The sequence below is a fragment of the Oncorhynchus nerka genome, linkage group LG22 (assembly GCF_034236695.1).
Source record: "Oncorhynchus nerka isolate Pitt River linkage group LG22, Oner_Uvic_2.0, whole genome shotgun sequence".
NCBI lineage: Eukaryota > Metazoa > Chordata > Actinopteri > Salmoniformes > Salmonidae > Oncorhynchus > Oncorhynchus nerka.
Genome location: NC_088417.1, coordinates 54,438,374 through 54,450,976, shown reverse-complemented (window position 1 = coordinate 54,450,976; position 12,603 = coordinate 54,438,374). Strand labels below are relative to the sequence as shown.

At 44.1% G+C, this 12,603-nt stretch overlaps 1 protein-coding gene across 1 annotated transcript; it reads right to left on the bottom strand.

Moving 5' to 3' along the window:
- Positions 1 to 1,908: 1,908 nt before the first annotated feature.
- On the bottom strand, positions 1,909 to 12,058 carry LOC115105352 (RNA-binding protein Nova-1-like). Its single transcript, XM_029627294.2, has 2 exons — positions 11,892 to 12,058; positions 1,909 to 4,780 (listed from the first exon to the last, which is right to left on the bottom strand). The coding sequence occupies exons 1-2, from the start codon at positions 11,970 to 11,972 to the stop codon at positions 3,761 to 3,763; spliced, it is 1,101 nt and encodes a 366-aa protein (XP_029483154.2). The 5' UTR covers positions 11,973 to 12,058; the 3' UTR covers positions 1,909 to 3,760.
- Positions 12,059 to 12,603: the final 545 nt, after the last annotated feature.

Below are 12,603 nucleotides of genomic sequence, written 5' to 3'. Positions count from 1 at the left end.
ACAAACAAATAGCGAAGCTAATCTTACTCAGGCTTAGTTGGCACTCTTCATCATCCACACAAAGATAACATAGAGTTTCACATTGTATTGACGAGACGCTGGACTGCATTTGGACTACAAACTAGAATAGCTACAATAACATACATATACATCATGTTGACATGACATATTCCACAGAAATTAATTTCTAGTCATTTTTCAGATAAGAGGATATGCATAAAGGATGTCACTGTTTCAGCATGAGGTCACGAACGAGTTCCCATCTTTCTCTATCATGAACTTTTTTTGAAATAAACTCCTGTTTAAAAGGCTGAAAAATAAGTTGTTTGGTCAACCAACAGACATTTGCTCATTGAAAAAAGATTTGCTTACTTATTTTGCTTTCCAGTAGAAAAAAATACATAACCTCTCCTGTTCCCCTAAAAGGTCATATATTACAATATAAGCCTGTCTAAATCCTACTTGTTCCTCTTTTAGTAGGGAATTTGATACCGTAGTTTGAACCAATGTTGCTTGTTGGTCTTGTGGGGTGTCACAGTTTGGAGGCAGTTGTTATCTGTGCATTTTTGCCTGGTGAACTCTATGGGCTGTGAAAATATTTGCATACCCTTATGACCTATAGTGCATAACTGCTATCGATCACTTCGGCACTCCCTGCAACCCCAGACATCAGCGCCTATGAGTAGACAGAAAAAAGGAGAGAGAGGGCGAGCAGAGTGGAGGAGAGAGAGAAGGGAATCTGGATATAGGAGCGTTCTAAAATATACTAAAAATACCATATGAAGGGTGGGAGAAATGCCGAAGTAAGTAATGTAATGAACGTAAAAAGAGGACAATGTATAGATCAGACAGCTCTAGAGTAGTCCTCTAAACCAAGTCTAGTTGCATTGCTTATATTACTAAATTCACCTTGATTTGTGCTTGTATTTTAAATCACGTAAACATTTTGTGAGGTTAGGGGCTAAAATATGAAGGTTTCTGAACCCCACGGGTGGAAGTTACAGATATTTTAACTGGAGTGCCATTTCAAATAACCAGTGCACCATTGAGTACTGTTATAAGTCACAGCACATCCCTTCAGAAATACAATGAAAGGGAAACGTGTATTCAGTGAGTCAAGGTAATGGGGCTCGTGGCTAGTGCCATGCCATGCGGAGTGCTCCAACACATAGTTGATAGTAAGATGAGGTAAAGGTAACTTCTTTCTCGAGCAAACGTTCCTTAGAATAACTATTGAGTAGGTAGGTATGGTGGAGGAGGGGCATTGTCATTTCACTCATAAAAATGGAGTGTTGCTTTTTCTTTGATTCTCTGCCGCTATCCCTTCCAGTCCTGTATTACTGAAAGCCAATCACAGAGCTCTGGTTACATAAGGATAAACGCTTGAAATGGAAAAGAGGGTCAGAATAAGATTCAGGGACTGCTGTGCAGGAAAATAAATGTATTAGGAGTCATTTGGGTTAATAAAAGACAATATGGTTGACTGATGACTCTGGACTCATCAGTAGAAGAGACTTCCATTAATATGAATGTGTAGCAGCTCTCTGCTGTGCAATATTATTGGTAAATCAAAACATCTCCAAGACAACACATTATGGATGTTCTTGTGGAGATGTTCCTTATCTCACTGCTCGGCTGGTTTTGCTCTAGAACATGCAATGCGTGTGTGTCAGCTGTAGGCCTATTTCTTGGATATGTACATCAAAATATGAACACTTGGCTCAAGAAGGGACAGGCACACTGCGTTGTGTCTTCGTTGTGTCTCACAGTGCAGTCATAATAGACCCAGTGTACTCGGATGAAAACCAATGTATAGCAGCGCAGAAGCAAGCAAGGGTAATCTTTGTTTGTTTGAGAATGTTCTAGGAGACAGTTACCCCCCCCCCCCCCCCCTGCAATTATCCTTACAGAATGTCAGCAAAATGTTTCAGCAATGCATTATGCACTACTGCCAATATAAGCTAGTGTCAATGTCTGCTTTAGGCAAGATAACAAGTTCGACTGACCAACTGCATAAACTGTTTGACTCCATATTGGTATTTACTCTGATTGGGAAGAATGGTTCACAACAAACTCCAAATGGTTTCAGTCCAAATGTGTTTCATGGTGACTCCATTTCTTTCTCATTAGTGTCTCTCTTGACTACCAGCCACCCTAAATCTAAAGCAATCGTCTTCTTGTTCACAGATAAGGTTCAAACTGCTTTTCTTAACAAAACTGCTTTGTAGTGCTTCGTTCCCTTGGGGGACTCTTCTGGTTAGATGTTTCTTCAATTGAAAAGATAATGTAACATACCTCAAGCTGTGTATAGTGCCGTCTTCCCTTTCGGATACAATGCTCCTTCCCATGGGGGTTTAATCATATTTCTACATACTGTCGGAGTATGTCGCAAGGAGCAATATCGGCTGGCAAACTCAAAGTACAGGGCCAATTTATGACAATAGTATAAAATGATTGGTTTTAAACCAGTAACTACGTTATTTGGATCTAAACTGCCCATGATGGTACAAGAAACAGTTTGCCATGGCAACTAAAGGACAACTGATTTACTGGGGTAAAATATTAAGACTGACAATCGTAGCATGAAATCCAGTCTTACTTTACTCACATAAAGGCAGAACTAAATCCCGTAAACTATAGATGAGTGGACAACGCTTGGCATCTCAAAAGGGATTTTCAATTTAGGTAATACAGGAGATATAAGCCTATCTGTAGTTATGTTTTCGTAGCACCAAAAGTGGTGTGTATGTGGGTGGCGGTCTACATGTATGAATGATTGTCTATGTGTGTTCCTGTGTATGTGTGTGTACATTCCTGTGTGTCTCATCTATCCTCTCACATTGAACATTTGACCCCTGATCTACACTCATATATAGTTACTGTGCAGTTCTGGGTTAAAACTATACATATCTGTCACTGCAACTCAAAATGTGATCCTCGTTAGTAACAAAATAACAATAATACTGTCTTTACATTCATATCAACCCGAATTCACAGGTTAAAATAATCTATACGTGTTTGAATGAGACCATATTTCAATAAATAATTGATGAAAATAAAAATTATAACAACCAAAGTGTTAAAATCTTAATTTTGATATGAATCATACAGTGGCATGTCATTAATAATGTGATATCCGTTAAGAATTTAGAATAAAATGGATGCTTAATGGTTTTGGACGACCTCTGGTGAGCATCATTTAACCTCTCTCATGTAGACAAGGACTTTTTTGCTTTGTTCACATGGAGCAAGGTTAACATCAAAGGAAAAAGGCATGAGCAAACATCCATCTCTGCTCTTTTAGCTGGTCTGGAACCTCAACTGACTCTCAAAACACCTGTAGCGGAGGTCTGCAACTGAAGCTGAAAAACCCACACAATGATAGAAGAGTGAAACGGAAGAGAACGAAACCCAAAACAAACCCAGCTATGAGGTTTCTGAATGGGGGTGAACTCATGTGCTCACCCCTGGATCTGCAGCTTGGCAGTGGACCAGTTCAGCTTTACTCTAATCGCCATCATCAAAAGGACTCCTCACAACTTTTTAAAAACATCAGGACCTCGGTCCTAAAAACACAATCACATATCACACAAACTTATCTTGGTTTTATCCCCACCTCTTCCTCCTTTGTGATCTTCTCTTTTTCATACTGAAATATTGAACGGATATTTGGACATTTTCTTCCCCTCGCCGTGACCCTTGATTCCCTTTTATTTTCTCTGTCTCCATCCTTCCTTTATTTTCCCATTTTTTTTCCCATTTAGCCCACCTTCTGTGGGTTGGTGGCACGCACACCCTGCTCATACGTGATCCGCTGGCTGATCAGATACTGGGCAGCTTGTGTTGCCGCGGGCGACCCTGTTATGGTAACTTTACGGTTTCGCGTGCCGGGGATGAACTCTCCCTTTTTGGAGATCTGGATGCGGGCGCCTGTCAGCTCCTGGTACTCCACCAGCGTTTTACCACCTTTCCCCAGGATGGCGCCCACCAGATTCTCGGGCACGGCAATCTCCACCACGTCCTTGGCCCCGTCTCCCAGCTTCTCTGTGGCCAGCAGGGAAGAGGCCATCAGTGGGGATGAGGCGTTCAGGTAACCGTTGGAGGCCCCTGTGGCGGCAGCCAGTGAGCCCAGGGAGAAGCCGCCCAGGCCGACAGCGGGGTGGCCGGAGCCGCCGGAGGCATCGCTGGCATAGGAGGCCAGGAGGTTAGCGGCGGCAGCAGCGGCTGGGTTAGCGCTAGCAGCCACGGCGGCCAGGACCCCAGAGGCGGCAGCGGGGTTGAGGCCCAGACCCAGGGTGTTGGTGTTGTAGCCATAGCTGGCCAGAGTGTTGAGCGCTGAGGTGATGGCCAGCAGGTCATTGCCAGAGAAGCTGGACATGGTGCCCGGGAAGCCGCCCATTCCTGCCAGGCCGGCCTGGCCCAGAAGGCTGGAGGCAGTGGCGGCAGCCGCGGCTGCGTTGGGGAGGACCTCGGCTGAGTTGGCGTAGGGGGAACCGGTGGGGTTGGAGTTGGCCACGGGGCCTGAGATGTTGGAGTAGCTGATGTTGAGGCAGCTGCTGCTCTGAGGGTCCTCCTGGATCTTCTGCACGATGATCTCCACGGCTTTGCAGTTCTGCTCGGGTTCCCCGCTGATAGTGACCACACGCTCCTGCAGGTTAATGCCTTCAGGCTTCTGGGACAGCTGCACCCAGGCACCCGACTGCTCCATCACCGCCTTGACCGTGGCCCCGCCCTTACCGATGATCAGCCCAGCCGTGCTGTTGGGCACAATCAATTTAGCCTGCAGAGGAATGTTGGGAGCCAGAGGGAGGAGGGGAGGAAGCAAGGGAGAGAGAGAGTGAGTGATTGTTAAGGAGGAAAGAGAGGTAGATAAATATATCTCTCACAGAGTCATTCTACTATCCCAGCCCCCCTGCTTTACTCAGCAATGTGTTAATCCCAGGGGTTAAGGCTACAGCTGTCGTCCAGCTCTGTGGCACCTAGCGGGCGGTTGGCCGTTAAAAATAACCCATTGCCTTCACATATTCCTGACCCTGTCAGGACTCGGGTTGTGGGGCAGGTAACCGGTAAGAAGGCTCGCCCCTGTCAGAAAAAGTGTGCGGCAAGTGTGACTGTGTTCTTGCCATGTGCTGACCATGTGTCCTTATGACCAGGTTTGCCATGTCCAAGGTTTTCCATCCAAATTGGGCTACTTTGAAAACGATGTTGTGGGTAAAAAGGTTTTGGTGGCTGGCTGCGGGTTTTTGGGCTACTTCTAAGTTGCACTGCGACCGCCATTGCATTTCTCTTTATAAACAAAAATGTATTTCACTATGACCTAATGACTATGAGGCAGTGAGGCAGGCTGTTGCTGAGTGAGTGAGTGGTGGGGATGGCCGGAGGGGTGTTTGTTGAGCGAGCGCAGCAGCAGGCAGCTGAGTCCACTATTGGCTGAGTTTACATGAGTGAGAGGATACATAGCAGCAGACGCGCATGTCATGACAACTTTTTTACCAGTTATAGGTTATTTAGATTGTCATTATGGAGACAACTATTTATTTTCAACCTTTTTTCCATAAAACTTTAATATGCTAGAACTGATGCGCATCAAGAAATAACGGTGTCATAGCACTGGAAAATTAGATAAAACATTCGCTTGGAGGTGGTTTAAAGTCCATTCTAAATGTCAACTTTGCTTATGGAAAACCATATCAAACTAAATGTTTTATGCATGTTCAGTTCTTGGGTCTCGAAGGCTGCGCGAGTGGAAATTTGAAATGGAAGTTATGGATCCCCCTCGTGTGCTTCTGTTATGGGGAAGTCCTCAATGGTACTGACATTTAAATGTGGAGAATGATATCTGTTGGCCATCAAGTAGCCTATTAATTTATCTGCCATTGTAGGCTACTGTAGTCTACCATTTGATACAATAAATATGTTAAAATGTCGATATCACTGGAGTCATTACAAATCAATTAGTGCCACTTGTGTAGCCTACCTGGAGCTGGCAAACCAATTTAATAAATAGCCTATATCTTCAGTTTATTGTTATTGTAGCCTTGTGTTATTATGCAGTTATTAATTCATTCAATTGGAAGTTATCAAAGCTCTATCGCAATTGATGATTAGTAGTTAGAATGTATTTGATTGACTGTAACAGTAGTCAGATTAGGCTAAAGAGAAAAAAAACACTGTCTGTTGTTGACAAGCATATTCAGGTCATATCCATATTCTTAATATTTGGTTCAGGGATTGAAAGTATGACCCCATCCTCAGTAGCCTATTCCAGCAGGCTATTGGGCAACACAAGCACTTCTTACCTCGAAATCACCTCGCTATTCATGTTGAATAAATGAGTCTGTCAATTTGAACGAAGCAAGCCGCTAAATCATTCTGCTTACATCTTGCCTACATCTTGGCTAGGCTACTGTAGGCTGAAATTAGATGTAGGCCTACCAGGGCTATAGGCTACCTGCATATAGCTAAGATCCTCCTGATTCCTGCTTACAAGCAAAAATTAAAGCAGGAAGCACCAGTAACTTGGTCTATAAAAAAGTGGTCAGATGAAGCAGATGCTAAACTACAATACTGTTTTGCTATCACAGACTGGAACATGTTCCGGAATTCTTCCGATGGACTTGAGTACATTACATCAGTCACTGGCTTTATCAATAAGTGCATCGAGGATGTCGTCCCCACAGTTACTGTACGTGCATACCCCAACCAGAAGCCATGGATTACACGTAAAATTTGCACTGAGCTAAAGGGCCACTTTCAAGATGTTGAACTCTAACCCGGAAGCTTACAAGAAATCCTGCTATGCCCTGCGACGAACCATCAAACAGGCAAAGCGTCAATACAGGGCTAAGATTGAATCATACTACACCGGCTCCGACGCTCGTCCTATTACAGATTCCAAAAGTAAGCACAGCCGCGAGCTGCCCAGTGACATGAGCCTACCAGATGAGCAAAATCACTTCTATGCTCGCTTCGAGGCAAGCAACACTGAGGCATGCATGAGAGCATCAGCTGTTCCGGACGACTGTGTGATCACGCTCTCCGTAGCCAACGTGAGTAAGAACTTTAGACACAAGGCTGCGGGGCCAGACGAATTACCAGGACGTGTGCTCCGGGCATGTGCTGACCAACTGGCAGGTGTCTTCACTAACATTTTCAACATGACCCTGATTGAGCCTGTAATAGCAACATGTTTCAAGCAGACCACCATGGTCCCTGTGCCCAAGAACAGAAAGGCAACCTGCCTAAATGACTCACTCACATCCATATCCATGAAGTGCTTTGAAAGGCTGGTCATGGCTCACATCAACACCATTATCCCAGAAACCCTAGATCTGCCCTAATTTGCATACCGCCCAAACAGATCCACAGATGATGCAATCTCTATTGCACTCCACACTGCCCTTTCCCTCCCGGACAAAAGGGACATCTACGTGAGAATGCTATTCATTGACTACAGCTCAGCGTTCAACACCATAGTAACCTCAAAGGTCATCACTAAGCTAAGGATCCTGGGACTAAACACCCCCCTCTGCAACTGGATCCTGGACTTCCTGACGGGCTGCCCCAAGGTGGTGAGGGTAGGGAGCAACACATCTGCCACGCTTTTCATCAACCTTGGAGCCCCCCTGGTGTGCGTGCTCAGTCCCCTCATGTACTTCCTGTTCACCCACGACTACATGGCCAGGCACGACTCCAACACCATCATTAAGTTTGCTGACGACACAACAGTGCCTGATCACCGACAACGACGAGACAGCCTATAGGGAGGAGGTCAGAGACCTGGTTGGGTGGTGCCAGAATAACAACCTATCCCTCAACGTAACCAAGACTAAGGAGATGAAAAGGAGGACCGAGTACGCACCTTTTCTCATCGACGGGGCTGTAGAGGAGCAGGTTGAGAGCTTCAAGTTCCTTGGTGTCCACATCACCAACAAACTAGTATGGTCCAAACACACCAAGACAGTCGTGAAGAGGGCTCGAGAAAGCCGATTCACCCTCAGGAAACTAAAAAGATTTGGCATGGGTCCTCAGATCCTCAAAAGTTCTACAGCTGCAACATCGAGAGCATCCTGACCGGTTGCATTACTGCCTGGTATGGCAAATGCTCAGCCTCCGACCGCAAGGCACTACAGAGGGTAGTGCTATTGGCCCAGTATATCACTGGGGCAAAGCTGCCTGCCATCCAGGACCTCTACACCAGGCGCTATCAGAGGAAGGCCCTAAAAATGGTCAAATTGCCACCCCAGTCACAGACTGTTCTCTCTACTACCACATGACAAGCGGTGCCGGAGTGCCAAGTCTAGGACAAAAAGTCTTCAACAGTTTTTACCCCCAAGGCAAAAGACTCCTTAACAGGTAATCAAATGACTACCTGGACTATTTGCATTGTGCCCCCTCCCGCCAACCCCCCTCTTTTACTACGCTGCTGCTACTCTCTGTTTATCATATATGGACAGTCACTTTAACCATACATTCATGTACATACAGTGCCTTGCGAAAGTATTCGGCCCCCTTGAAGTTTGCGACCTTTTGCCACATTTCAGGCTTCAAACATAAAGATATAAAACTGTATTTTTTTGTGAAGAATCAACAACAAGTGGGACCCAATCATGAAGTGGAACGACATTTATTAGATATTTCAAACTTTTTTAACAAATCAAAAACTGAAAAATTGGGCGTGCAAAATTATTCAGCCCCCTTAAGTTAATACTTTGTAGCGCCACCTTTTGCTGCGATTACATCTGTAAGTCGCTTGGGGTATGTCTCTATCAGTTTTGCACATCGAGAGACTGACATTTTTCCCATTCCTCCTTGCAAAACAGCTCGAGCTCAGTGAGGTTGGATGGAGAGCATTTGTGAACAGCAGTTTTCAGTTCTTTCCACAGATTCTCGATTGGATTCAGGTCTGGACTTTGACTTGGCCATTCTAACACCTGGATATGTTTATTTTTGAACCATTCCATTGTAGATTTTGCTTTATGTTTTGGATCATTGTCTTGTTGGAAGACAAATCTCCGTCCCAGTCTCAGGTCTTTTGCAGACTCCATCAGGTTTTCTTCCAGAATGGTCCTGTATTTGGCTCCATCCATCTTCCCATCAATTTTAACCATCTTCCCTGTCCCTGCTGAAGACAAGCAGGCCCAAACCATGATGCTGCCACCACCATGTTTGACAGTGGGGATAGTGTGTTCAGGGTGATGAGCTGTGTTGCTTTTACGCCAAACATAACGTTTTGCATTGTTGCCAAAAAGTTCAATTTTGGTTTCATCTGACCAGAGCACCTTCTTCCACATGTTTGGTGTGTCTCCCAGGTGGCTTGTGGCAAACTTTAAACTGCACTTTTTATGGATATCTTTAAGAAATGGCTTTCTTCTTGCCACTCTTCCATAAAGGCCAGATTTGTGCAATATACGACTGATTGTTGTCCTATGGACAGAGTCTCCCACCTCAGCTGTAGATCTCTGCAGTTCATCCAGAGTGATCATGGGCCTCTTGGCTGCATCTCTGATCAGTCTTCTCCTTGTATGAGCTGAAAGTTTAGAGGGACGGCCAGGTCTTGGTAGATTTGCAGTGGTCTGATACTCCTTCCATTTCAATATTATCGCTTGCACAGTGCTCCTTGGGATGTTTAAAGCTTGGGAAATCTTTTTGTAACCAAATCCGGCTCTAAACTTCTTCACAACAGTATCTCGGACCTGCCTGGTGTGTTCCTTGTTCTTCGTGATGCTCTCTGCGCTTTTAACGGACCTCTGAGACTATCACAGTGCAGGTGCATTTATACGGAGACTTGATTACACACAGGTGGATTGTATTTATCATCATTAGTCATTTAGGTCAACATTGGATCATTCAGAGATCCTCACTGAACTTCTGGAGAGAGTTTGCTGCACTGAAAGTAAAGGGGCTGAATAATTTTGCACGCCCAATTTTTCAGTTTTTGATTTGTTAAAAAAGTTTGAAATATCCAATAAATGTTGTTCCACTTCATGATTGTGTCCCACTTGTTGTTGATTCTTCACAAAAAAATACTGTTTTATATCTTTATGTTTGAAGCCTGAAATGTGGCAAAAGGTCGCAAAGTTCAAGGGGGCCGAATACTTTCGCAAGGCAGTGTATGTACATACTACCTCAATTGGCCCGACCAACCAGTGCTCCGGCACATTGGCTAAGCGGGACATCTGCATTGTGTCCCGCCACCCACCAACCCCTCTTTACGCTACTGCTACTCTCTGTTCTTCATATATGCATAGTCACTTTAAAACCATATCTACATGTACATACTACCTCAATCAGCCCGACTAACCGGTGCCTGTATGTAGCCTCACTACTGTCATAGCCTCGCTACTGTATATAGCCTCGCTACTGTTTTTTACTGTCTTTTTACTGTTGCTTTTATTTCTTTACTTACCTATTGTTCACCTAATACCTTTTTTGCACTATTGTTTGGAGCCTGAAAGTAAGCATTTCACTGTAAGATCTACACCTGTTGTATTCGGCGCACGTGACAAATAAAACCAAGGCAAAGTTGAATTGCAATCATAAACCCAGATTTTAGCCTGTAGCCTATGCCTATTGAAATGACAAGACAATCTCGCAAATGGGCCATTTATAACGGTTTGTAGTCTTAACATCTGACATAATAACGACACAATTGCCATTTTTTTTAAGTGTTTTTTTGCGCAGAGACTTTGAGTGATGAAAGTTGGAAAGAGGATTTCAAACTCTCCTGTCTGATATATTTATAGTTATGCACATGCGCAAAAGGGATTTATTTACAATTATAGACTGGGTGGTTCGAGCCCTGAATGCTGATTGAATGACATTTATTTTCACTGCTCTTGTAACGGTTTTCTTGAGTCGAAGGAGAGGCGGACCAAAACGCAGCGTGGTTATTATTCATGGTTCTTTAATCAAGAAACTATACATGAATAGACTAACAAAACAAGAAATGTGAAAAACCAAAACAGCCCTATCTGGTGCAAACACAGAGACAGAAACAATCACCCACAAAACCCAACACCAAACAGGCTACCTAAATATGGTTCCCAATCAGAGACAATGACTAACACCTGCCTCTGATTGAGAACCATATCAGGCCAAACATAGAAATAGACAAACTAGACATGTAACATAGAATGCCCACTCAGATCACACCCTGACCAAACAAAACATAGAAACATACAAAGCAAACTATGGTCAGGGTGTGACAGCTCTAATTACATTGGTAACCAGTTTATAATCGCAATAAGGCACCTTGGGTGTTTGTGGTATATGGCCAATATACCACTGCTCAGGGCTGTATCCAGGCACTCCGCGATTTGCTTAAGAACAGCCCTTAGCCGTCGTATATTGGCCATATACCACACCCTCATGCCATATTGCTTAAGTATGCCACGGGTATGACAAAAAAAGTTTTACTGTTCTAATTACGTTGGTAACCTGTTTACTGTATAATAGCAATAAAGAACCTTGTGGTATATGGCCAATACACGGCTAATGGCTCTATCCAGGCATTCTTGCAATATATTCAAATTCCTTTATTACGTCACGTTATAGCTCGCATTTATTATTTTGATGAAAACCAGATGCAGCTTCTAATGTCATTACAAGTTAAGTCGATATTTCTTCTTAATTGGCCCGATAACGTTATGGAAAAAGGGTTTATTGCATAAATGTGTCAACTCTCGTTGCAGAAAAAATGTTGGCTACTTTTCAGGCCTTCTGTACGGGTTTTGAGTGGTCACTGGGTTAGACATTTTAGTTAGACCTGGAAACTCTGCTTATGACATGTCAATATTGTAGACAATCAGACAGATCATCAGGGAAGGAGCTTTGATCTGTCAAGTATGATGGTTGGTCAGGGCTGGCTGACTGAGTGGACCGGGCCTCACCTGTTTGACGCGGTCGGGGTTGACAGTGGTCTGTGGTTGTAGTATGCTGACTGGCTCTGTTTTCTGGGCGCTCTGAGGCATCTCACGGACTTTCTCCGCGATGAAGCTGTGGACGCTATTCAGCGCCTCGACTGTACCCTGTATCAGACATACACGCTCTGTGGTTCCTGTGTGGAGAGAACAGAAAACATATACATCTCGGTGTATCAATACTACTTTCTTTGGGATCGCAGTCTTATGAGAACATAGATTCTTGTGCCTTGGGGTCAGCGTCTGCTATCGCTGTAGTATATCACTTGCAAGAGACTTCCTTGTTGAATTTAAGGAACAGGATTTCTTGGATAAAACATGTTTTTATCAAGTACCTGTTTTACTAAAACTAGTACTTAGTGTTGCAAAGCAACCTCATTTATAACTTAATAGCTACTTATGCAGTGACTATTTGCAGAAAAAAATGGATGCTCAAGGTTTGATATCACAGTTTCTTTATGCAGTGGTGCTAATTGCTAACCTATCCCATAATATTCCACCCCCCAAGTAGGCGCTCAAAAATAGAGCAGCTAAAAGAGTACGATTCCTCCTAAATTATGTAACTCTTCCAGGGCCCTGGAATGCAAGGCCTTTCCTTTCCCCACTGCCCCGTCCATAGTCTCCACACACCCTTCCCTCTTGCAAGTTTCTTTCTACACCCCCGTTGTCGGGCCTACCGGAA